At 36.7% G+C, this 27,479-nt stretch overlaps 2 protein-coding genes across 16 annotated transcripts in view; both read right to left on the bottom strand.

Annotated features, from left to right (window-relative positions):
* The window catches only part of SOX5 (SRY-box transcription factor 5), a 1,175,689-nt gene that overhangs the window by 68,772 nt on the left and 1,079,438 nt on the right, over positions 1–27,479 (bottom strand). For 14 of the 15 annotated variants that reach the window (XM_061417626.1, XM_061417628.1, XM_061417625.1 and 11 more), the window contains one exon: positions 24,511–24,657. The exons of the other annotated variant lie outside the window; for it this stretch is intronic. In XM_061417626.1, coding sequence (XP_061273610.1) covers positions 24,511–24,657 — 147 coding nt within the window. The remainder of the gene's footprint in view (positions 1–24,510; positions 24,658–27,479) is intronic. 15 annotated transcript variants of the gene reach the window in all.
* On the bottom strand, positions 22,023–24,014 carry LOC133248012 (chromobox protein homolog 1-like). Its single transcript, XM_061417639.1, has one exon. The coding sequence runs from the start codon at positions 23,890–23,892 to the stop codon at positions 23,338–23,340; it is 555 nt and encodes a 184-aa protein (XP_061273623.1). The 5' UTR covers positions 23,893–24,014; the 3' UTR covers positions 22,023–23,337.

Below are 27,479 nucleotides of genomic sequence, written 5' to 3'. Positions count from 1 at the left end.
TACCCACATACAGCTTGAATAGGGAAGTACTAAATATTAATTAGTAAAAATTAATTAAAATGGACAGTTAAGATTACTCAGTGACTCATTAAATTCTGTTTCTTTCTATTGTTTTTTTCATAAAGAGTTTCAATAATTCTGTATATCTACATGCATTGCAAACATCATTTTGACTAGTGAATAAGAAAATAGGAGCATATATATCACCATGAGGTATCCCTCAACATTCGAATCTTTTCAAATGAATTCTTCACTGCAGAGATTTTCCCCAGTCTTCAGAACATTTCTGCCTTTTCTTCTTGCATTCCCCCTTAGGGTGAAGCCTTGACATCTCTGGGAGCCACTGGTTTCTACTCAGAGAAGTCAGCTAATAGAATCATTGTTAGGAACTCCTTAGTGACAGGTTTCCTGTTAACTGGACTTGAAACTTTACTAGATCAGTACATCCAATCTACAACTCTTTTCACTTCGTTCAGTGCAGACAGATAACAAAGGGGCAGTCATTGAATACAAGGGGTCCAAAGTCCAAAGATAAGTAAAAAGAAAACATAAATGCAAAACTCATTTCTCTCACTTCCATTTGTTTTAACCCAGACTAATTTCACCCATGAGAGTAATACTAGCGATCTTCCTTTCTCAATATAGATTTAGAAGAGTTGTCCCATTTGCCCTGGTCTCACTTTTTTTTGTCATGTGATAGGTTTAGTCTTTAATTTGTCCCACAAGCATCTTTTTTAAAGTATCCCCTATGGTGCTAGTCATGGGGGAGAAGGAATTTATATTCCATTTGGTGAAGTAATATATAGACAATGAATGACACAACAGTTCAAGCCTATATAAGGTGCCTTTCCCTTCTCTGGAGGGAATGGATTGCCATTCCTTTCTCCAGAGGATCTTCCTGACCCAGGGATCAAACCCAGGTCTCCTGCATTGCAGCAGATTCTTTACAATTTGAGCTACAGGGAAACCCTTGTAAGTTTCTAGAAAATGTTAATACAGTTAGTTAACTCTCGAACAACTTAGAAGTCTGGGGCGGTGACCCCCTTGCACAATCAAAAATCTAAGTATGACCTTCAACTCTTCCAAAACTTAAGCGCTAATAGCCTAAGGTTGACTGGAAGCCTTACAAGTAACATACAAAAATGATTAATACATATTTGCATGTTATACACATATTTTTATGCATTCAATGACATACCTAGCTTTTCTTATTTTTTCTATATTTCTAGGCTATGCAGTTCATCTGCAAATTTTTTCAGATTGTCACAAATCTCCAAAAAACTTTCTCAATATATTTTCTAAAAAACAAAAAACAACAACCTTCATGAGAGTGGACCCATCACATGCGTCCACATAAAGAAATACGATTGTGATTAATCTAAAAGAGTGTCATGAAAATTCTGAAAAAAGTTTGCATTTTATTTAAACTTTGTCACAATGTGATTGATTCACTAGTCTAGGACTGGGATGTAGATTTTGGATGTCAGATGTTTAAAGGAAAATTTCAGAACTTTTCAGAAGGTTACAGTTTTCTTATTCTGTTGATTCTGCCACCTTTTTCTGAAGAGTCTGAAAATACAAAAAGGTGTCAAGGGTATGAGCCTTTAGAACATTAAGTACTATAAAATTTGCTATTGTGGATTAGATGACTTTTTACTGGAAATAATTATTTTCCCTTCTTTGAGATATTCATCCAAAGCAATTACTTTCCAATTGTTATTGACAAAGTATTTTTTCCTTTTCTCATAATTAATCCATTAGAGAGTGAATAAAAAAAAAGGCATAGTACATGCCAATGGAATACCACAATTATGCAAGTTTTTCCTGAGAACTTCTCACTCCAAAAGAAATGCTGACTTTATAATGCAATTTTGTCATCAAGAGAGAGAGTGTTCAAAAGAGAAATAAATGCTAATAATTCTTTACACTATTATTACATATATATTTAAGGAGAATCAGTTAAATATTACAAAACATATAAAAGTTTAGTAAGTTTAGTAATCCAAATACTAATACATTTTAAAAATAAGTTGAATACTTTTATATCTGTTCATTGTTAAACATGCTTTTCTAATATTCAATTTACACCCTGACATCTAAACTTTATGTTACAAAAACATCCTCATATATTTTGTCTTATTTCAAGTCTCCCAGCAAGAGTGTGAGACATTATCAATCTTACTTCACAGACAAAGAAATTGAAGTTAGAGTTATTCAAAGATTTGCCAACAGCCATAACTTTATTAAACTTGGGACTCAAATCCAAGTTACTGGCCTGTAAGTTTAGGCAAGTTTTCAGAGTTTCATCTTTATCAGCTAAATGCCAATGGGGAAAAAGTTGTTAACAATAACTTCTTTGAAGAATCAGACTAATAACTGAAATCTTGCAATTTCTTCATAATTCTGAAGAAATTCTTATACCACATTATTATAGGGGCCATTATGAGCTCAATTTAGGTAATATTAATCTGGGTTCTTGCAAAAAGTTTATAATATCAAATCTTGAAATATTTTAATAAAATAGCTATAAGTAATCATATAACTAAATTACATTCTTTTTACAAAAGAGTAAATATTTCAAATAAATGCATAAACATCCTCAACACTGTTATTTAAGTGGACTTGTTTCAACATAAAACATATGTCAATTTATGTATATATCCAAATGCTCTCCATTCATTTAGAGAGGAACTAACATTGCAAGAAATGAAGCACAGTTTGGAAAAGACCTTTAGCTCACCTACTGGCTTGACCAAAGGCTATGACTCCATCCCAGGTTTATTTCAAGTGAGTTATGTCAAGGGTTACCCACAGGCCATTTTATAGTGATTTATAGCTGATATCTCCAAATCTTCTTTTATTTTAATGATAACCTCAATAGAATCATTAAGGCTTTCTTTGTCTTCATGGCAGTGACCAGGAGGAAACTGATGTCTTTAAAAAATTCTAAGGGATGAGGAGTATTTATACAGAATGGCAGTTAAGGCCAGTTTTTAATGTTGCACCCTGGAGATGAACCATTTTTTCTCAACGTATTGAAGATGCTTGGCTTGATTATATATTCTGCCTATTCTTGTTACAATATTAAATTCAAGGTATCTTCCAAAGAAAATTCAAAAGAGATGAAAAGACTTAGAATTGAGCATGCAGTTTGAGTCTGATTTTAATTATAATGATCTTAAATTTATATTAAGCTCTCACAGCATAGTGATTCTAAAGTGTCTGTATTGAGTTAAGCATGCCATAAAGCATAAGGAATTGCAAGACTGATTTATCAGATATTCATTTAAGAAATTGTCAATTAAAATAATTAATGTGTAGTGAAACTCAGCTGTAATGCCTTATGCTTAATTTTTCCCAACCCATAACATTAAAAGAATAATACATCCCACAGTCTGGATGGTTTGAAAATTTTTATATAGCAACTGGAATGATATCATTACATAAGAGTTTCAATGATATCTTTTCAACTGAACTAAGGAGAAAGGGCATTTACCTAGATTTAACTTTATTTTGAATGTTGCTTTGGGTCATTAGATTGCCAAATAAAGTGAACCTACATTTCTGGTTATTTCAGTAAAGAATGGAATATATACATATATATTATATATAACATATATAACATCAATAATACTTAAATATAATATAAGCAAGTGTGTATATAGATAAAATATTTCTCTGCCATACTTGAGTAGATTGGCCTAAAAGAGAAGCAGAGAAAGATAATATTATAAAAATAAGAGAGAATAAAAAATAATTCCCTCCCCAAACTTAAACTGTCAGTTAAACAGTATAACACAAGTAGCCTGTATTAGTATAAGCCTATTCCTTGCATTTCAGCACACACTTCATTCATCAACACACACAAGGGAGGCCATTCACTTGAAGATGAGCTGAGAGTAAACAAATTCATGAAACTAATGTATAAAGCAGAATACTAATTGATTCTTTAATTTAGATCTGACAGAATATTGCTGAGCTGTTTAAGATATTCTTTTTCTAACTTTAGGATTCTTCAAAAAAATCAAAATTTCACTATCAGAATCAGGGCAAAAGAAGTAGTGAGTATAATTATAATCTATGTCCATGAGTTTCACATCCACAGACTCAATCAAATACAGCTGATACAGAAAGCCAACTGTACCATACCATTTTACATAGAGGATTCGAACATCCTAGAATTTTGGTGTCCAAAGCTCCTGGAACCAAACCCCTATGAATACCAGGGGATGACTATACTTCACTCAAGACTACTGCAAGGACTGGTAAATTTTATAAGTTTCATTACATATGCTATCTCTCAAATGATCAGAGCCCTCATATTTCCTGAATCCAGTGTGAAAGTCTGACAGGATAAACAATAACAAACCTTACTTTTAGGTTCCATAACCTTTCTGTACATATGTTCTTTCTACATAGTACAACAGCATTAGTTTACTATTTTAGGTACAGTAGTATTCTGCTCAATGCTGCACTGAGATTATTCTCAAGTCATGGATCTTTGGTGCTTCTGTCTAAGGAGTCCAAAATTCAGACATATTTTTTAACACAATAGCTTACTTCCACAGATAATTTGCTTGTTTGCTTGTTTACTCTTTTAATAGTACTAGAACAATGATTATATGTCAAGTGTTACACCAGGTGCTAAGGATGAATACAATAAGCTCCCTGTCGTCAAGTGACTCAGAGTCACACAAGGGAAGTAAGTGTAATCAAATGTTATAAGAATGTATGCTCAGTCACTCAGTCGTGTCTGACTCTTTTGTGACCCCATGGACCGTAGCCCACCAGGCTCCTCTGTCCTTATAAATTTTCAGGCAAGAATACTGGAGCAGGTTGCCATTTCCTACTCCAGGGGATCTTTCTGACTCAGGGATCAAACCCATGTCTCTTGTGCAGGATGCTGGGATACTATACCAAGAGTATATGTCTATGCAGTGTGGTCAGTATGATGGAATAGCCAATCCTATGTAGAGGTGATAACTGAGATACAGCTTATGAGTTGGTGCAAGGCAAGAGGGAAAAGTGAAATGAGGGCAAATGGAATGAAGAGGGCACAAGAATTTCAGAGAGGTAGAATGGCACAAACACAGGCAGAAAGAGGTAAAATAACATGATACATGAGGAAATGATTCCATTTGGGGCACAGACTGCTGAGATTAGGAGAAAAGTGGAATAATTTAGGCTAGTGAGGTGAATGGGGCTAGATTACAGAAAGCCATGGCAAGGTGGTCAGACTTACACTTTTAGACATTTTTATCTTCACATTTTTATTCTTCTTAAGTTCACTCCAAACTAGAGATATGTTACAGTTAGTTATTTATTTCTTTAAAATTCAGATGAAATTCCATACTCTACTCTTTCATACCTATATGTCCTGGCAGAGGTTATCTCATTTTCCTTTAAAAATCTTCTAAATGACATACCTTCTGGAACCCTTTTATTTTTCGCCTCGACTGTATTGGGAACTTTCTTCCTTTCCTCCGTATTATTCTTGGATCATTACTTCATGGTATTTTAATTGTTAATTCATTTGCTGTCTCTCCCATCACACTGTATAGTGTTATGTATCATTCTTTTTTATTCTACAAGTGTCCTGTATAGTATGGGCTTCCCAGGTGGCATTAGTGGAAAAGAACCTGCTGCCACTGCAGGATATAGAGGAGACACAGGTTCGATTCCTGGGTCGAGAATATCCCTTGGAGGAGGGCATGGCAACCTACTCCAGTATTCTTGCCTGGGGAACCCCATGGGCAGAGGAGCCTGGTGGGCTGCAGTCCTTAGGGTTGCAAAGAGTCGGACACAACTGAAGCGAATTAACACGCATGCGCCAATATGTTAAAGGTGCTAAAAAGCTGTTTATCGAAAAATCCTCAATAATGTTGTTTGACAGCTTCTAAAAGTGACTCGAGAAACCTCTATTAATAACATAGTCATTACACAAGTTTTTAAAAAATCATATAAACCAGTGAACAAATATATAGCATTGTTTCAAGAGAAACATCAAGTCTATTGCTTGGAATATGTCTTTTTCCAAAGGAACATATTCCCATTCCTATTTTCCCACTAGAAGATATTTCATCTAGGATAAACCATATTTTACTATCTATGCATTCTAAGTGGATCTTGTTTTTAAAACCAGGATTTAAATACATTTTGAAAGAACATTTTTTAAAAAGTTAATATTTTTGTCTCATTAAATTTCTTAATGTTTTTATATGTCTAGAATTCTAGAAAATAACTTGGTTATAACAAAAGCCCAAAATAGCCCAAAATGACAATAGCTACAGAATATGTAACTAAATTAAAAAAAAAAACTAACACAAATATATTATCTTAGATAACATACTAATACTTTTAATTGCAAAATCTGACATATAGTGAATACTATATCACAAATAGTGATAACTAAGATTTCAATTCATATTAAAGATTGGGTTACATTATAAACATTTAATCTAGTAAACATTTATTGAGTGTACATTATGTATCAATCACTTAAAACTCAATGGGTAAAGAGAGTGTTTCTAAAACAATTAATCTTTTGGAATTTATATTTCCTTCACTTAGTTTGTTGCAAGTTTGTGAATTATAGTCTCAGGTATAACAGATCAGAATTTGGGCTCGCTGCAATTCATATGTATGCTAATAGAAAAAGACAAGCAAAATCAAATCAAACAAGAATTACCCAGAGGTTCTCTTAAAATTGAATGAGAACTATCATTTTTTAGATAAATGATAGCACTATTTGCATGAAAACTGGCACTAAAAATTCCATCGTTTGACCCAAAATTTTTGTCCTGCCCTGTATTTATATAGGGTTGACCTGACTGTTGAGCTCCTGCAGACTTAAAATGAAACTCTGATCCTCAAAAGAGTTGCATGGGGAAGTACAGAAAATAAAAATCTGTACCTATTTAAAGACATTCCTACTGCTGTCATAATGCTTTTGTACATACTTCACAAAACAAATTTTTTTCCTTATGTTAAGCATTACTGGAAATACCACAAGACAAATTTTTTTCTTGCAGTATTTCATCCTTTCTATTTTTAGGCTCCATTTCTTTTTTTCCTATTTACCAAATCTCTACACTGCCAAAAGTCATCAAAATTGTACAACAAACCATAACAGCTCAGATTATACACTAAAATAGAAAAAACAAGACTTTTTGGCTATTGAGAGATTCAATTTAAATGAAAGTCTCATACAGAATCTCATTGATAATTAGTCTTGCAAACAACTCTAAAAGAGCTTTAATAAAAATATTTTGTGGTTTTATGAAAATATAAGGTTTTCAGTCTTTTCTGTTATTTATAAACAATTTTGGGGAACACGTATTTTTTAAAATTTAAGTATACATTTTTTTTCCTTTTATATTACTTGGTAAAATAAAATCTAAAATGAGAATTCTGATTTTAATTTTCTCGAAATTTAGAGATTTAATACTTATTCTTTTGAAAACCCCAAATCATAAAGGATGAATGTCTGGGTTCTAAAAAAGTCAACCCAATGTTTTCATCTAGTCTACAGTGGAAGTACAAGAGCTGAAAGTTGTGGGACATTGCAATTCTAAGTCCTGAAGCACATGCGGGCCGGGGGGAGGGGAGGTGGAGGTAGAATTTTAAGAAGAATCTAATTATCTACAAGGATATCCAGGACTAGGAAAGGGGTACATTCTTCCCATGAGAACCTGAGGACACGCTAGGACATGATTCAGGTTAAGGAAAATTGCCAGCTTTTCATATTTCACTTGCATTTTTAGGCATGCTGCTTTCCAAGAAGCATTCTGTTAAACAAGTTCTTAGGAATGTTCAATATTCTGAGCCATTAATAACGTACTTTTCAAATGTAATATTTATGATTAAAATTCTTATGAGCAAAAGTCTTATTTCACTATATAAAAAATTTCAAATATATTTTTAGGTAAAATAAGATAATTAAAAGATGATTCCCCATTTCAATAGAAAAAGAAAGTTGTTTTATATTTTGAATCCTATTCTGTATTCCCTCTGTCTCAAACAAAGATACGGAGATAAGGACTATGTGGTTGCAAACTTCTTTGATTATATTAATCAGACTCTAGACAATAATTCATAGTCAGTGTGAATTATACTACTCACTGTGCATCTGAAGAAGGTATTTTTTTCCCATGCTTAATACTAGTCAAGTTATACATTTTTTCTGGTCTTTATTCAAAAAACTATACTTAAGAATGACTGGTGTTCTTTAGTTGATTATTAGAAGAAATAAGAAACTATAAGAATGATGATGGAGAAATCCACTATTTTATAATTTCTTATATTTTGGATTAAAATAGTCCCTATTTCTCCTTAAGTTCCACTACCATATTGTATGTGCCTGAGAAAATGTGAAAAGTATAATTAAAAAGGAACCTTAGTTTATTGAATATAATACAATAAAATAGATACATTAGAACTTTGTATGTAAACTCAGTATAAGTACAACATAGGATTTTAAGTGCATCATGCTTAAACAGGTCATTTAATGATTTTTAACAAGAAAATAATCACATTATTTATAGAAGTTTTACATAAACTTTATGAAAGTTGTTTTTAAGTGGGTGGCACTGCATGTTTATATGACAAAAATTGTGACTTTTATAAAACTTATAGCTGGAGAAAGGGAGAAGGGAGGAGGGGAGGAGGGAAGGAAGGAAGAAAGGTGTGTGTGTATATATATATATATATATATATATATATACACACACACACACACACATAGAGAGAGAGAGAGAGAGAGAGAGAGAGAGATTTTGAAAGAATGCTGTCCTCTCAAAAATCAAACTCATCCTCATTCAGGAGACTGCAAGTTTATTTCAATGATGAAAACAATGTTATTCATAATTTTAAAACTACCCTGTTGTAATTGTTTTAAAACTGTAGCACATTTTTCTCTGACTTTTTTAAAAGAGAGCTAAAAGTCTGTTGCACATGGGAGATCACTGAAACCACACTGGGTTATAAAGTTTGGGGTAAAAGTCAAAATTTAAAAAGCAAATGTCAAAAGTAAAAATCTGATTAGAAATTAGGGTCTGCTTTCTTATGTGACTTGTTAACCTATTCAAAAGACAGTAAGTAAAATTATAATTCTAAAACTCTACTGATCACTAGTATGAAAAAGAAAGTGAAAAGTGAAGGTGTTAGTTGCTTGGTCGTGTCTGACTCTTTACCATCGTATGGACTATAGCTCACTAGGCTCCTCTGTCCATGGGATTCTCCAGGCAAGAATACTGGAGTGGGTTGCCATTTCCTTCTCCAGGGGATCTTCCCAACCCAAGGACTGAACCTGCATCTCCTGAATCTCCTGCATTGGCAGGTGGATCGTTTACCACTAGTGCCCCTTGGGAACTACCCCAGCCTATTTTCTAAACCATGAATTTGTCAACCTCACTCATATATTAGGGTCCCTGCAATTGCTATTCCTCTTGTTCGGAATATCTTTCCCCCCAGAACTTTGTAGGTACTCTCCTTCTCATGATTTAGGTCTCAGAGAAGACTTCCCCATAAGCTCTGTCTCAAGGAGATTACCTTGCTGTCCTTGGCACTTTTTAACCATGTTTTATTTTCTTCATAGCACTTATGGGTATATGAAATTATCTGTTTAATTGCTTCAGCTTATCACTTGCCAGTCAACTGAAAAATCTTAAGAAGACAAACTGTCCTGTTCATAGCTGTAGTAGCTGTAGTTCTGCCTTGAACTGAACTTGGCACACAACAGGCAGAAACTAATATTTGTTGAATCAGTCAGTGATAGACGTAAGCATAGGTGCTGCTGCTGCTGCTAAGTCGCTTCAGTCGTGTCCGACTCTGCGTGACCCTATGCACAGCAGCCCACCAGGCTCCTCTGTCCACGGGATTCTCCAGGCAAGAATACTGGAGTGGGTTGCCAGAGAACACTAAAAGGGGACAGAGCTTTGAAGAATGAGAAAAGAACAGAGATAATGACGACAGAGGATGAGATGCCTGGATGGCATCACTGACTCGACGCACATGAGTTTGGGTGGACTCCGGGAGCTGGTGATGGACAGGGACGCCTGGCGTGCTGCGATTCACAGGGTCGCAAAGAGTCGGACACGACTGAGTGACTGAACTGAACTGAATGGCTAGAAAACATTTTCAAGTGTTTGGGCTCCTAATTAAACCATACCTAAAGTCAGAATAACTTTTTTTTTTAATGTGAATACATTTCCTTTTTGCTTAATCCAGCTGGGATTGGGTTTTCTATTACTTTATTAACAAATACAATTGTCATTCAGTGAAAACATAATTTGAAATCCTGGAAAGCTGATTAAAGTTCTACTTCAATAAGAATATTTTGCCATTAAGAGTTACCCTGAATAAAGTAACGCCACCTTCTGCAGTGGTGGACTCCCTCTGTCACAGTAGCAGACTAGGCAGAGGGAAAGTAACCTGAGACTGAGTTATTGTATGCTGGACTGGATACTTTCTGAACTTCCTTCTTACTTAAGCTTCCCTAATTCTATAAATAAAACATCGGATGCCCTTTGTTAAATAAAGACAATTTTGCATACTTTGGGTTTTGAACTTGTCTGCCTTTAGTTTAGAAGGTTATATCTCTTTATTTTGTTGACTTCTACATTACATCTGTTTAATTACTGTATTGTTTTCTTTCTATGATCTATTTTATAATATTCAAAAATGTTAATAGAATGTTTTATTCTCTCTAGAGAAAAATCTATTGGTAAAATTTAACAAACAGATATGTATATACTCTATTTTCCATCAATCTAAATAAGACTAAATATTTGTTGACACGTAGAAAACAGATCCCTACTTTGGGGCATCTGTGTTAAACAGACCACTAAAATTCTTCCTATTTTACCAATAGGAAAGAATGAGTAAGTAGAAGGATTGCAAATGAATCAAATCTGAGGTTTATGGTAGTCCTCCACAGCTTCACTTCTCAATTCTTTATTCAAACATTTAGAGGACAGGTCAGGCTAAAGGGGTGAAAGGGGGTCAATAATCAAGAGCTCAAATGAAGTACTGATCAATAGTTTAGGGTAGAAAAGAAAGGATTTTAACTGATTTGAAGAATGTTTTAGGAACCCCAAATTATAAATGATTCCCTAAAAGGAAAGGTAACTACAGAAGTGGTACTTTCACCGTCTCAGTCTGACGTGCTGATGTTTACTGACGTTCTACTAGATACCACTCATTACAGGGACATCCTTTCACATTGTTCTGTTTGTCTTCCCTGCATATTTAGGTTTTGACTGCCTGCTTCTAACATTAAAATGCTTTCAACCTTTAGCTTTTTGGATGATGAATCTGCACGGGCTTGGATCTATTTTAGAGGGCAACTTCCACTTAAAAACTGTGATTCTGTGGATCTTCCTATGTCTACACATGCTCAACATCCTCTTGCCTCTCCTGTGCTTTGCCTTACTGAAAAGCCTTGACGTGGCTCATCAGAGCCGGCTGCTGTGTTCCAGACAGGTTCCTGTCAAAACAGAATCGGTATACTGGGGAACACAGGCCAGGCCAGTTGAATTCAAAGGACATTACCTAAATCCCTCAGTATATTTTGCCTTTAAAAAAATGTCAGCATTATAACTAGTCTGTCTCTTTGTTTTATAATTTTATGTTACACATGTGACTGCCCCCACCTCCCCCGCTTTTGAGTCATAAGAATATATCACCAAATGACCTACTTGGACATTTAATACCACAGCGCTCAGAACAGCCTCTGTTTAAGTACCTAGCTGTTTGAGATTCCTGTCAACTGAATACAGATGAAAAGGAAAGGAGGAGGCTGATCACAGGGGTTCTGCTGATAACACTTCATTTAACATATTTCAGTTTAGCAACAAGGGGCCACAAAAGAAAACTATTTTGTTTAAAATGACAGGGTGACTATGTTAGACCCACTATAAATATGTCCCACCCAGGAAGTGATGATAATAATGATAATGGGCCACATTTATAGTTTAACTCTATGGAGTGATTCCTCTCAAATGAACTCACCTCTTGAGTGTGACACATCCATAGCACATCTCAAAGGCTCACAAAATTGCTATTTCATAGATACTGAGATATGGGGGAAGGAGCAAGTGTTCAGTAACTATCCAACAAAGCACAAAGCAGCTGTATGGAGCAAGGTGTTAGAGAGATTCTAGCATTTAATTGATATGCCAGACAGTGTTTAAAGCATAAGAATAGAAAATGGCCAATTTAAATGTGGTTATAATTAGCTGAGGCTAACATTCAGTTCTGTTCTGAAGTTTTAAGAGAAATGAAATCTACAAAAGTACCAGGTCTAACAGTTTCAGGAGGGATCAGTGGTTTTATATTTGATCTTACATATATAGATAACTGGGCTTCTACAGTGGCTCAGCAGAAAAGAATCCGCCTTCAATACAAGAGAGCCAGGTTCGATCCCTGGGTTGGGACGATTCCCTGGAGGAGGGCATGGCAACCCACTCCAGTATTCTTGCCTGGAGAATCCCATGAACAGAGGAGCCTGGCAGGCTACAATCCATAGGGTTGCAAAAAGTCAGACATGACTGAAATGACTGAGCATGCATATAGATAAATGGAAGCGCCTCTTTGATTAGTGCTATTTAAGTACTGTGGGTTACTTAGAAATAACTGTATTTGGAAGCCAGTTCTAGCCCTGCATAGTGAGTAATGATTATTTGAGATCTTGACCTGAAAAGAGCAAGTCAAATGGCAGTATTCTATGATTTTTCACATATTGGAAATTATATCTTTGGCAGCTACTACTACTAAAAAGTCTTCATGTCCAGATAAAATGTGAAAATATTAACTGAAGTTATGATTATACTGAGCATTGCTTTCTAGAGTTTTCACAATGGAAATACTACTGTGGAGGCCTCAGTACTTCCTGGTAGATTTCAAAGCTATGAAATCTGTTTGGTGTCTTTTGCTTTATCTTGAAAGGATGTTTTTGTCAAATATTAAAAATAGTGTTTTCGTCATTAGTGTGGTGGTGGTTTGACTTACATGTGGTTGGACCGGATGTGCAGTTTTGCAGTCACCCTTCCCCCAACTGACGTCATAAAACACTGACTCAAAATTAGCAAAATGAACTTCATTTCCAAATCCTCTATTGGAATTTTCAAAGAAGATGAATCATATCTATCCTCTGATTTCTCATACTCCCAGCATATACTGCTAAGTAATCTTGTGTGTATGTGTACCACAGTTTGTGACTCATAATATGAAACTACTACAAAATTCTACCCTGTAGATCAGTGTGTATGGATAAAATGCTTACTTGATAGCATGAAATTATGTGATTGGTACCATTACAGCAAAAACTAAGTGCTCTAAGAGGAGTCATGGCCCTCCTGACATTACTAACATAAGCACCCGCCTACCAAATCAGAATAGATCTTCATTTTGGTGTCTGTGAAAGAAGATAAGATAAAAATGTGGTACTACTTCTTCAGAATTTGAAGCAACCTGTACAAGGATATTGCCCCTGAAAGGATCTGATTGTGTCTGGTCAGCTGGCTAGGGTTTTTTCTGGTTGTTGGAAAAATATTTCTTCTCCCTCACATGACTCCCAGGTGCTACTGCTGAGCAAATGGGAACATCACTGCCAGAAGTATTTGAAAAGAACAAAAAAAAATTGATTGGACAATCTATGAGCTCTTGTCATTGACAGGGACACAACTGTGACCAGGGGTATGACTAAGGTCAGAGCAAGGTTAAAAGAAAAGCACCCAGGAATTCTCTCTTGTCATCAGCTTTTCAAACTAACTACTCTTGGTTAGCTGCAGGCAACATATAAGTTTTCATCAAGCACCAAGAGACATTTCATAATATTTACAAGTTGCACTTAAAATCTTCCCAAGAGCTGGCTACTTCTGCAATAGCAAAACACTTAGAATGTGAAGTTCAGACAGTAGCACATCTATAACATATGAGGACTTCTTGCTAACGTGGAAAGTACACGCTTATTCATTACCAACAATTGTGTGAGCTGCATGTGACACCAATTAAAAATACTTTTCCTCCTTTGGTAACTATTTTAAGGCTGGTATTGATTCTGCTATTTTTAAAAGAAATAATTTATTTTTACCAAACAAATATTATCAAGAGATCGATTACTATCACAAAAGAAAGGCTATCTAGGTTTCTTAATAAACTGTAGCAAACAATGCAGAAAACCGTTAAAACGAAGAAATACGTGGCACAAAATACATGACAAAAATGAAAGTCACTGAATACATTTTACCTATTCTGTGGCAGAACGCTAAACTATAAACAAATCAATTTAAATATTTGTTGAGGAAGATAAGCAGATTTAGAGCAGCAATGCTGCCTATGAGATTCAAGGACCAATAATGCTAAACAATACTATGACTAAATAATTTTCCTGAATATGAGAAAGAGAATTATTTCTAAAATTTTCTTTAAACTGGATTTCTCATATATACAAGCTCGTACTTTCACAGTTGTTTTTTTAAACCAATATTTAGCTATAAACTCAGCTAGGAGGATACACATGAGCTAAGAGGATATCTCTGAAGAACTAAATATAAAAAATTAGTCTTGGAATAGGATCCAGAAAGAAAAAAATTACATTAGTGCTAAAGAGACAAATGTATTAAGAAAGATGTTATGTAACATCTGAGAAATTTTAAAAACCTGCCGAAGACCTTAACTTTTCAATATTTGGCAAAATACATTATGAAAAAAAAAAATCTCATCTTTGTGAATAATAAAATCAAGGCATAAAATAATAAGGAAACGTGAAGCAATGACAGTTCCAAATAGTAAGTTTAAAGACATATAGCTCAACCAGCAATGCTATCCAAGTTTTCCAATGCGGTATTTGAAGAGAGCAGATTTCTTTTCGTGTTTTCACATTTATGGGATACACTTCTTGCTCGCAGTTTCTAAAGGGTCACTGTGAGTCCTCTAAAGGTTTCTTTATCATTTAATATTATAAATAATTACGTTCCTAGGCGGCAGTTCAAAGCTTAGCACAGCGCTCATACAACACCCCAGGAAGGTCAGGTGACCTCTCTCCAATTCTCCTCTCTCTGGTGCTGAGGACAGACAAAGTGATATGTCTGTCATACGCCATTACCATTAGAACAGAATCTTGTTCTTTTATTACAACTGAACTCCGCCAGATTTCTCAGCAGGAATGCTAAGTGAAATCAATGTCTTGGATTTCCAGGCTGAGCTTGGAGGTCACAGCCACTCTATCATTTCTCAGCATTATCCTTTCTCGCGCGCACATACACTCCCCAAGCCTCCAACTGGCACACAGCAGATTGAAAACAGCATGCATCAGAGGACTCATGCTGCACAATTTTACAGTCTTTTGGAGCCCCTTCCTTTTGATTCCCCCCTTCCATTTTTTTTGCAAATTGCAAATAAGTTTTGTTTGTGTCCTTCTCTGGAGTTGTGAGTCAAAGGCACACCTAGGAAGAAGGGCAGGCAAGCAAACCCATAGCACATGGTTGATTTTTGACAGCTGCCAATAAGACCCTTTTCCGTACATCATCATCTGGATGTGGCTTATTATTCTGTTGTTCCAAACAATAAAAGCTTTACGTTTGCTTTATGCCAGGTAGGAAGGCAGATAACACAAAGCTATTTAGTAAAATAATTCAATTTTACAATAAGATACATGTGAAAATCCACCAATAAAACACACAGAAAATGCCCTCCGGACACTCAGGATTGATTGTTTCAAAATATATTTATATATAGTAATAAATGATAACTGTTATATTAAAGTGAAATGGCTCTGTGAAGGCAAAATGTTTATTATGCTATGTATAAATGTCAATTCCAGTCTCTAAGAAACGGAATTCATGTATTGAAATGCATCCTCTTTATTTATTGTTGCTTGTATTTTTTAAGTCATGTTCTTCATTAAAATGACAATAGCAATATTTATTGCTCTGGCAATTTTTAACCCACTAAACTTTACACAAGCACATTTAAGACATATTTTCTGACAATAAGAATGGATGTAAACAGTGTACTAGAGGAAACTGAGCAAAGAACAGACATATTTTTATTATATTGTGGTTGTTATTTAAAAAGAGGCACTTTTTCCTGGGTTAAAATTTTTATGTACTTTAAAATAATTGCAAGTGGTAAGAAATACAACTTCAACTGCTTTCTTAAACTTTATATGATAGAAAATTCATGAAGGCTAATTTTCCAGAAGTGAAATTTAGTGATAAAGTATGAATATATTTTTTAAACAGTATATAATCATAGCTATAGAAACACAATCCATTTTTTCGGTAACACTAAATAAAGGGAGGTACTTAAAACTGTACAATATGGTGGAATTCTAACATTACTGGAAAAATCAATCTTCACATCCAATCTGTGGAGTTCTATGAATATCTGAAACCATATACCTCATAAAACAGTGTCTTCATCTTGGCAAGCTTTACGTCACTTTTATATTTGCCATGGTTTACCTAAGGAAGGGTCACAGCAAGTGCGCAATAAATCTTTGAATGCATGAATGAATGAATGAGTAAATAAATAGATGCATAAACGAATAAGGATGACTGACATCAAAAACTTCATGATTATTTTATTTAGGGATTTGGGAAGAAGATATTTGGTGGGCTACAGTCCATAGGGTCGCAAAGAGTTGGAAACGAATGAGCACACAACACTCAGTATCAATGGTAAAAAGTCATCTAGTGGCCAAGAAAAACCCATCAGTTCTTTACAAGTGAACTGTGTACTCTAAAGTCATAAAATGAAATGCCCTAATGTAAAACATCATTATGAACAATGATGTGAAATCACATTAATAAATCATAGGGGAAAAATCTAGAATAATACTTTAGAGAGTTATTTGTGTGTGACAATGACTATGCTGCCACAGCTACATATTTTTCTCAGTGTTAGCGTGTCCATATGTAGAGTCTTCTCTTGTGTTGTTGAAGAGGGTGTTTACTATGACCAGTGCATTCTCTTGGCAAAACTCTATTAGCCTTTGCAGTGATTCATTTTGTACTCCAAGGCCAAATTTGCCTGTTACTCCAGGTATCTCCTGACTTCCTACTTCTGTATTCCAGTCCCCTATAATGAAAAGGACATCTTTTTTGTGTGTTAGTTCCAGAAGGTCTTATAAGTTTTCATAGAACCATTCAACTTCAGCTTTTTCAGCATTACTAGCTGGGGCATAGACTTGGATTACTGTGACACTGAATGGTTTCTCTTGGAAACAAACAGAGATCATTCTATCATTTTTGAGATTGCATCCAAGTACGGCATTTTAGACTCCTTTGTTGACTATGATGGCTACTCCATTTCTTCTAAGGGATTCTTGCCCACTGTAGTAGATATAATGGTCATCTAAGTTAAATTCACCCTTATCAGTCCATTTTAGTTCACTGATTCCTAAAATGTCGATGTTCAGTCTTGCCATCTCCTGTTTGACCACTTCCAATTTGCCTTGATTCATGGACCTAACATTCCAGGTTCCTATGCAATATTGCTCTTTACAGCATTGGACTTTACTTCCAACACCAGTCACATCCACAACTGGGTATTGTTTTTGCTTTGGCTCCGTCTCTTCATTCTTTCTGGAGTTATTTCTCCACTGATCTCCAATAGCATATTGGGTACCTACAGACCTGGGGAGTTCATCTTTCAGTGTCCTATAATTTTGCCTTTTCATACTGTTCATAGGGTTCTCAAGTCAAGAATACTGAAGTGGTTTGCTATTCCCTTCTCCAGTAGACCATGTTTTGTCAGAACTCTCCACCATGACCCATCTGTCTTGGGTAGTCCTATGTGGCATGACTCATAGTTTCACTGAGTTAGACAAGGCTGTGGTCCATGTGATCAGATGGGTTAGTTTTCTGTGTTTGTGGTTTTCATTCTGTTTGCCCTCTGATGGAGAAGGATAAGAGGCTTATGGAAGCTTCCAGATGGGAGACACTGACTGAGGGGGAAGATGGGTCTTGTTCTGATGGGCTGGGCCATGCTCAGTTCAATTCAGTTCAGTTTAGTTGCTCAGTCTTGTCTGATTCTTTGTGACCCCATGAACTGCAGCACTCCAAGACTCCCTGTCCATCACCAACTCTCGGAGCCTACCCAAACTCATGTCGATTGAGTCGATGATGCCATCCAACTATCTCATCCTCTGTCATCCCCTTCTCCTCCTGCTGTCAATTTTTCCCAGCATCAGGGTCTTTTCAAATGAGTCAGCTCTTCGCATCAAGTGGCCGAAGTACTGGAGTTTCAGCTTCAACATCAGTCCTTCCAATGAATACCCAAGGACTGATCTCCTTTAGGATGGACTGAGTGGCTCTCTTTGTGGTCCAAGGGACTCTCAAGAGTCTTCTCCAACACCACAGTTCAAAAGCATCAATTCTTTGAAAGTGGAATGTTAGAGAAAGTTAAGTCACTTTCTGACTCTTTGCAACCCCATGGATTGTAGCCCACCAGGCTCCTCTGTCCATGGGAATCTCCAGGCAAGAATAGTGGAGGGGTTTGCCATTTCCTTCTCCAAGGGATCTTCCCAACCCAGGGATAGAACCCAGGTCTCCTGCATTACAGGCAGACGCTTTAACCTCTGAGCCACCAGGGAAGCCCCATCAGTTCTTTGGTGCTCAGTAAATCTTTAATCCAATTTTCTGTTGATTATATTCTTTGAAGCCAAAGACAGAGAAGCTCTATGGAGTCAGCAAAAACAAGACTGGGAGCTGACTGTGGCTCAGATCATGAACTCCTTATTGCCAAATTCAGACTTAAATTTAGAAAGCAGGGAAAACCACTAGACCATTATGGTGTGACCTAAATCAAATCCCGTACAGTGGACGTAACAAATAGATTTTAGGAGGTTAGATCTGATAGACAGAGTGCCTGAAGAACTATGGACAGAGGTTCGTTACATTGAACAGGAGGCAGGAATCAAGACCATGCCCAAGAAAAAGAAATGCAAAAAGGCAAAATGGTTGTCTGAGGAGGCCTTACAAATCACTGAGAAAAGAATAGAGGCAAAAGGCAAAAGAGAAAAGGAAAGATATATCCATTTGAATGCAGAGTTATAAAGAATAGCAAGGAGAGAAGAAAGCCGTTCTCAGTGATCAGTGCAAAAAAATAGAGGAAAACAATAGAATGGGAAAGACTAGAGATCTTTTCAAGAAAATTAGAGATACCAAGGGAACATGTCATGCAAAGATGGGCACAATAAAGGACAGAAATGGTATGGAGCTAATAGAAGCAGAATATATTAAGAAGAGGTGGCAAGAATACACAGAACTATACAAAAAAGATGTTCATGACCCAGATGATCACGATGGTGTGATCACTCACCTAAAGCCAGACATCCTGGAATGTGAAGTCAGGTAGGCCTTAGGAAGCATCACTACAAACAAAGCTAGTGGAGGTGATGGAATTCCAGTTGAGCTATTTCAAATCCTAAAAGATAACGCTGTGAAAGTGCTACACTCAATATGCCAGCAAATTTGGAAAACTCAGCAGTGGCCACGGGACTGGAAAAGGTCGTTTTCACTCTAATTCCAAAGAAAGGCAATGCCAAAGAATGCTCAAACTACTGCACAATTGCACTCATCTCACACACTAGCAAAGCAATGCTCAAAATTCTCCAGGAGAGGCTTCAACAGTATGTGAACGTGAACTTCCAGATGATCAAGCTGGATTTAGAAAAGGCAGGGGAACCAGAGATCAAATTGTCAACATCCGCTGGATCATCAAAAAAGCAAGAGAGTTCCAGAAAAACATCTATTTCTGCTTTACTGGCTATAACAAAGCCTTTGACTGTGTGGATCACAACAGACTGTGGAAAATTCTTCAAGAGATGGGAATACCAGACTACCTGACCTGCCTCCTGAGAAAACTGTATGCATGTCAAAAGCAATATTTAGAACTGGACATGGAACAACAGACTGGTACCAAATCAGGAAAGGAGTATATCAAGGCTACATATTTCACCCTGCTTATTTAACCTATATGTAGAGTACATTATGAGAAATACTGGGCTGGATGAAGCACAAGCTGGAATCAAGACTGCAAGGAGAAGTATCAATAACCTCAGATATGCAGATGACACCACCCGCATGGCAGAAAGTTAAGAAGAACTAAAGAGATTCTTGAGGAAAGTGAATGAGGAGAGTCAAAGAGTTGGCTTAAAGCTCAGCATTTAGAAAACTAAGATCATGGCATCTGGTCCCATCACTTCATGGCAAATAAATGGGGAAACAGTGGAAACAGTGACAGGCTTTATTTTTGGAGGCTCCAAAATCACTGCAGGTGGCTACTGCAGCCATGAAATTAAAAGATGCTTGCTCCTTGGAAGAAAAATTATGATCAACCTACACAGGATATTAAAAAGCAGAGACACTACTTTGTCAACAAAGTTCCATCTAGTCAAACTATGGTTTTTCCAGTGGTCATGTATGGATGTCAGAGTTGGACTATAAAGAAAGCTGAGCGCTGAAGAATTGATGTTTTTGAACTGTGGTGTTGGAGAAGACTCTTGAGAGTCCCTTGGACTGCAAGGAGATCCAACCAGTCCATTCTAAAGGAGATAAGTCCTTTAGATGGGTGTTCATTGGAAGGACTGATGTTGAAGCTTAAACTCCAATACTGTGGCCACGTGATGCAAAGTACCAACTAATCTGAAAAGCCCCATGGCTGGGAAAGATTGAATGCAGGAGGAGAAAGGGAAGATGGAGGATGAGATGGTGGATGGCATCACTGACTCAATGGCCATGAGTTTGAGTAAGCTCCAGGAATTGGTGATGGACAGGGATACCTGGTGTGCTGCAGTCCATGGGGTCGCAAAGAATTGGACATGACTGAGTGACTGAACTTACTAACTGAATTGAGCCTATACATGGAATACTTTGAAACTACTGTTCCTTGGAGACACCAAAATATCACTGCTTTAAAATTAAATTATATTTAATAAATGTCATCATTATTACCAAGTTTTAAAAACACGTTCTGCTGTGATTATATAGAAAAGCACACCACACCTCAAGTACACCTCAAGCGCAGAACATGGAAGGTCCATTACACAGCTGAAAGAGTTCTTAAAAGGCTTATCATATTTCCTAACATCACAGTATCAAGTACATAATTTTCCTCTATATCTTTGTACATGTTGCTAGCGAATCATGTCTAAGGTCCTTGTCCAGGGTGAGTTATTATTCCAAACGTATTTATCTATTAGTATGAAAAAACAGACTTGGGGGGCTTGGGAAGATGGAGGCTAGAGGACACTTTCCCAACCCAAATGTTCTCTTTCCCAATTTCTATTCTGGATTAATACACTGACTATGAAAAGCATGTGCCAGGGCACTAGAGGAGAATTAAAATACTCTAGGATTTTTTTTTCTCTTTCAAAAATTTCTAAATTTTTTTCTCTGTGTATTTTTTCTATTGTTGTGACTACTCTAACTCTATTACTCTTCAGACATTTCAAGATGAATTCTTAAAATAGAGAGCAGAAGGAACTTTCTAGGTAATTCAGCAAAAGACAAACAGCATTATTTGGGGGGTAAATTCACTGTGTCAAGTTTTCTACTGAATATTTTCTAACTGTTAATGTGTGATTATTTCCCTGAGCAATGTCCAATAAAATTACTTTATGGATACTCTTTACTTTTTTATATAGGAAGTTTAATAATATTCATATACAATCATCTAGGTAAGAGATTAAAAATCATGAAGAAATTTAAATTAATTTTTCTGCTTCTTTCTTTTGAGCCAAGAAACAAATTATTTGAACCCCCCCCCGGTCCTTTTCGAGGCTCTCTCAGGAAATGGTTTCTTTGCCCTAAAAACAAAACTATTTCTAAATACTCTAACTTTTAACACTAGCATTGTCTTTCTAATTGGCTGGATAATATGTCTGAAATTGTACCTATACTATATCACATAACCAGTTGGTGATATTTAAATAAAACATTTTCTCTACGCTCTAATCATACTCATATTTAAGGTCTATTTCAGTTCTCCTTTGGAACAATTTTTTTTTTTAAGGATTATAAATCTATATAGTTTTATTAAGACAAAAAACTGACAGTGTTGATATGAAGTTTACATTTAAACAACTTTTCACAAAAACCTAACACACGCCTAAAAATTACAATGGAGTTCTAGATGCAGATCAAGATGATGTCAACAACTGATGGATCTCATGACTCAAGACAGCGTTTTGGATTTTAGTTAGTTCTTAGGATTAAAAAATTTGTTTTGTTTTAAAGTGAACCACTGCCCCAGTATGAATATTTATCTTCTCCTGAGACCAGGGCTTTTGAAATCATTCAACTCTTGAACTTGTGCTGTCAGTGACTGAACCCTGCCACCAATGGTTTCAAAGTTCAAAAAACAGAGGCTCCAAGAGTTTTCTACCCTATGAGCACCGGCCCTTGTCTTTCCCTACTCACTTACCTCCTATACCACTCTCTGCCCTTCCCTAAATACTTCACCAGTGGCTTGGATGGAGAAGCTGATATTTGTAACTTCACAATAGGAAAAGAAAGGGTCTTCTTGTCAGTTTCATGAGTAGCACCTCTAAGACAGAATGATCTGCCTATGTATACACTCCAATAAGACTTATCCTCCTCAACCAGTTTCCATCCCCCAAATGGCAGCTTTGGTAGCTTCTTATTCCTTTGTTGGGAACAGCATTAAGCTCAGGCAGGGAATACCTTGGCTTCTAAGTTTCAGGCATTCACAGCTTTTAAACAGTCTCTCACAGTCCTCATTTAGGTTGCCAATGGCATTTTTTGAAAGGATACAATATTCTGGACACAGAACCCAATCATCATTAGTTGTTCTTTCCTTTGTTTCACCGTTTCCCCAAATTTTAACAAAAATGATCCTAACCCATCTCCCTTCTTTCCCACCCCACCCCACCCACCCCAAATAATACACCAGTAATAGCCAAAAACTACACACATGCTACGCTGTAAAAATGCAGAGTTAACACTATCGGGAAGAAGGCTGTGTGGGTTGTGGAGATGCTCTTTGAAGATCTACAGTACCTCTTGCTCTCCCACATCCCATTCTGCGTTTTGTCCTTCATAGAAGGCCCTTTGCTTTTTTTTAAAGCAAAGTTCAGAAGGGGTTGCCTTGCAACACTGACCCTCCTTCCCCTCCACTGGGATGGGTGTGCAAACTGTACAGCATGGAATGGCTTTGAAGCCCTTGGGCTGCTGTAGGGCACAGAAACTATACTGGCTCTTCAAAGGACATCTTCTCAAGCCACCTTTATGGTGTCAAGACAAGGAGAACTCCTTCTTTCCCCACTTGAAACCCACAGTCAGATGTGACAGGGGCTGGTATTCAAGAAAGTTAATTCTTATCATCGTTTTTGTCATCATCCTCTGAGGGGTAAGAATGCCACGTCAGCCTTTCCTCATAGAAGGATATGACAACCTGCGGGCACTTGACATTGGCTTCCTTGGCAGGGACCAGATCAGCCTCATCAGAGTTCTTCCATTTCATTAGGAACATGAGTTCTCCACTGGAGTCCGTAGCTCCAATAATCCTCTCTGGTTCCAAACCCCGGGCAAAGCCTCGTGGCTTTTCTGACTCTTCTTTCTTCTTTGGTTTGCTCTCCTCCCCCCTATCTTCCGAATCAGAATCAGCTTTGCGTTTGCCTCCCTCTGATTTATCTGTCTCGTGTGCTGTTTTCTGTGACTGCAGAAACTCAGCAATGAGGTCAGGGCAATCCAGGTTCTCTTCTGGTTCCCATGTGTTATCCTCATCTGAGAACCCCTTCCACTTTAGGAGATACTCCACTTTGCCCTTTACCACTCGACGGTCTAGAACTTTTTCTACCACGTATTCTTCTTCCTCTTCTTCTAGCACCTCCTCCACTTTCTTCTTGTTTTGTTTTTTCCCCATAGTGCCCGCCAGCTTTCTGGTATAAAGGATGACGCTGGTAGCATTGTCTTGGTCTACTCAGGCCGAAGGGCGACGCGCAAATGCTCGGCCCATCCCAAATCGCTTCAATCTCTGGCTCCGGACTCGCCGCCCCGCCCTCTCCATCTTCTCGCGCTCTTCGTCCTACCCACTGCGCCCAGCAGAAGGCTCAGCACAGGGAGGCAGCTGGAACAATTTTTTCAGGTCCCTCACTGAAGGTATAAATAATATTTTTGTCCTAATAACTTAACATTCTTTCCCTGTAACTCCTTCTAAGACCTTATATAATAGAGTATGGGTATCTATTTTATAAGACTATAACATTCTTGGTGACAGCACAACTACCTTTCAAATATTTCTATCACTACAGCTATCAATTTTCTACTACAGCTATCAATGCATCTTCATTGAATAAATGAGTGACTAAATGTTGTGTGAGTGATTTATAGGGACACGATCCTTACTGATTCTACTAACCATTGTTTCCTTGACGATCTAGCATTTAGCCCAGTTACTGGTACGTAATAGGTATTCAATACATATCATCAAACAAAAAGCAAACTCTAAATGCCAAAACATGTAGCTTCTTCAAAGGGGTACCTTGCTTTTGGGTGGTGGGCTGTTTGTGCTCTTGTCTGTGTGAATGCTGGTAGGAGATACAGCAGCACCAAGGTTGCCTTGGGATACGCCTGGGAGCTTTCCTCCTGGAGATACCTGCATTGCAGCTAGCTGGGCAGCATATAACTGCTACAGGAGAGAGAGAAAAAAAAATAAATAAAAGGACTATCAGCAATGAAATAAATGCACCTCTCAGAAAGTACCTATAATCCTATAATAAGATGCGATATTTTTCCTATGGGTATTTTTCTTTAGTGCCTTGGAATATTTAAAGATAGACACTGTCACTTCAACTTTCATGACTTACTTCTCAGGGGGGAAATGACATACACCACACACAAGGAATTTTAGTTTTAGTATAACCAGGGACTCAAAGCAAATAACAGTTATCCATATTTACTCTTTACCAACATCAGTGGTGGTTCTGTATATCATGTTATTTGGTTAATAACTTTTCCCCCCTCTCTTTCAATTTTACATGGTGTGTTACAAAAGAATGTAGCTTCATACACTAAGTAATGTTCTTACTATCCATATTGGTTCAAACCCTGTATGCTTCCCTTCTTTGACTTGCTGAAATGGACAACTGTCACAACTTTTTTCTGATTATTAGTTGTGCAGAAATACAAAAAAGCCACTGGAAGGGAATGGAAGGAGACTATCTGAAGAACATTATTTGGTCAGTCTACCTCCATTGATTAAAATTAACTGGATGTTTGCCACAATGCCACTTTACTTCCTGCTATATAAACACAGACAAATGAGATAATCTTGAGGATTAGGGTTTTAAGGAATACTATCTAAAATGCATACTCTTTGACTAAGCCATCACTAAATATTTCTTATTAAATAACCAGCAAAAATTCTTTCAACAAATCCATTTAATAATAAGGGAAAATTTTACTTGTGAACTATAGCCATATCATGTAGTATCTTAAAACAAGTAGGTTGCTTTCAATTCAGGAGTCACCTCAAATGTTTAGATTAACACTCTTTTCATCTCCAAGTAGCAGTTTGTGAAAGTTAAAAAAATATGATTGAAGAAGCAAGTATCTATATATACACATATAAGTATTAATAAATAAGTATGTGTGTGTTAGTCACTCAGTCGTGTCTGACTCTTTGTGATCCTATGGACTGTAGCCCAGCAGGATCCTCTGTCCATAGAATTCTCCAGGCAAGAATACTGCAGTGGGTTGCTATTTCTTCCTCCAGTGGATCCTCTTGACCCAGATCTCCTGCACTTCAGGCAGATTGTTTACTGTCTGAGCCACCAGGGAAGCTTCCAATAAATAAGTATACACACGCACACACACACACACACACACACATATGTATGTATGTATATATATGTATAAAATACAGCACAATTTCTCATTTCTCATTTGTCTTAAGAGTTCTTGGATAGCTTTTACTATGCAAGCTAGAACTTCTGTAATAAAAAGATTGCTGCTAAAGATAAAGTTTTCAAGGAAGAGTACTGTCAAATAGTTCTCTGGATTATCTTGGTTTTTCTCTGAGAGAAATATGAAAGACTGAAACTGTTCAGGATAAACCAGAGACTCTGATAAGTGGGATCTCTCTATAAATGAAATAATGAAAACTGAAAACTGGCATTTATTTACATGAAAACATATTTATATTTTTTTCACAGTTTCCAGTGACTTTGGTCTAAACAAAAACAGGACATTAAAATTATTTTAAACATCATGACTTATTTTTTATGCAAACTAATGCAAAATACATTCCCGACAAGAGAAATTACAAAGAAGTATATTAATACTATTAAAAATGACTGTTACTCCCCCACTTTATTTTGCATGAATTGGAATTATGTTATTTCTTATCCCAATCAGAAAAAAGAATAAGATTTAATTTATAAGGCTTTAATAGATTGGACTTCCCTGATAGCTCAGTTGGTAAAGAATCCGCCTTCAGTGAAGGAGGCCCTGCTTCAATTCCTGTGTCAGGAAGATCCGCTGGAGAAGGGATAGGCTATCTACTCCAATATTCTTGGGCTTCCCTTGTGGCTCAGCTGGTAAAGAATCTTCCTGCAATGTGGGAGACCTGGGTTTGATCCCTGGGTTGGGAAGATCCCCTGGAGAAGGGAAAGGCTACCCACTCCAGTATTCTGGCCTAGAGAATTTCATGGACTCTATATAAGCATGGGGCAGCAAAGAGTCAGACATGACTGAGCAACTTTCACTTTTTAATAGACTACCTCAGAAGTAAAAGGATATGATGTCAAATATGATGACTGACTCATTTGAAAAGACCCTGATGATGGGAAAGATTGAGGGCAGGAGGAGAAGGGGACGACAGAGGATGAGATGGCTGGATGGCATCACCGACTCAATGGACATGAGTTTGAGTAAACTCTGGGAGTTGGTGATGGACAGGGAGGCCTGGTGTGCTGCAGTCCATGGGGTCGCAAAGAGTCAGACACGACTGAGCAACTGAACTGAACTGATGATGACTGGGAGTTTACCATTTTCAAAGTATCAGAAAAGACTCATTTCCCACACTTAAGTTAAAAATCTATGTATTAAGTTCTGCAATTCAGAAAGTAATTTCTTCCGTTATCATCCTGTACTGGTTTTTAAGCTATTAAGAAAATAACCAATATCCCAGGATATCATTTTGCAAATTAAAATTTTCCCAGTGTACTGAAATTTAAAATATCTGTATTTTAAAATACTGGCTGGCTATAATACATATTGCAAATTTCACACTGTACTGTAAATGGTATCCTTATCTTTAAAATTACAGTGGCAATTACTTCTAGAAGCTAACAACACATATTACTGGTTTAGTATACACAAAAACATAAGATTGTTTAGTAATTACAAAAATGACATGGGATATTTTAACCTCTGTAGCTAAAAAGAAAATTGTGAACAAATTAGTTACTCAAAATTTAAATTTGATCATTATAAAATTATTGCAGAGTA

This window comes from Bos javanicus, chromosome 5 (genome assembly GCF_032452875.1).
Source record: "Bos javanicus breed banteng chromosome 5, ARS-OSU_banteng_1.0, whole genome shotgun sequence".
Lineage (NCBI taxonomy): Eukaryota > Metazoa > Chordata > Mammalia > Artiodactyla > Bovidae > Bos > Bos javanicus.
The sequence above is the reverse complement of the archived record's forward strand: the minus strand, read 5'-3'. Positions and strand labels throughout refer to the sequence as shown.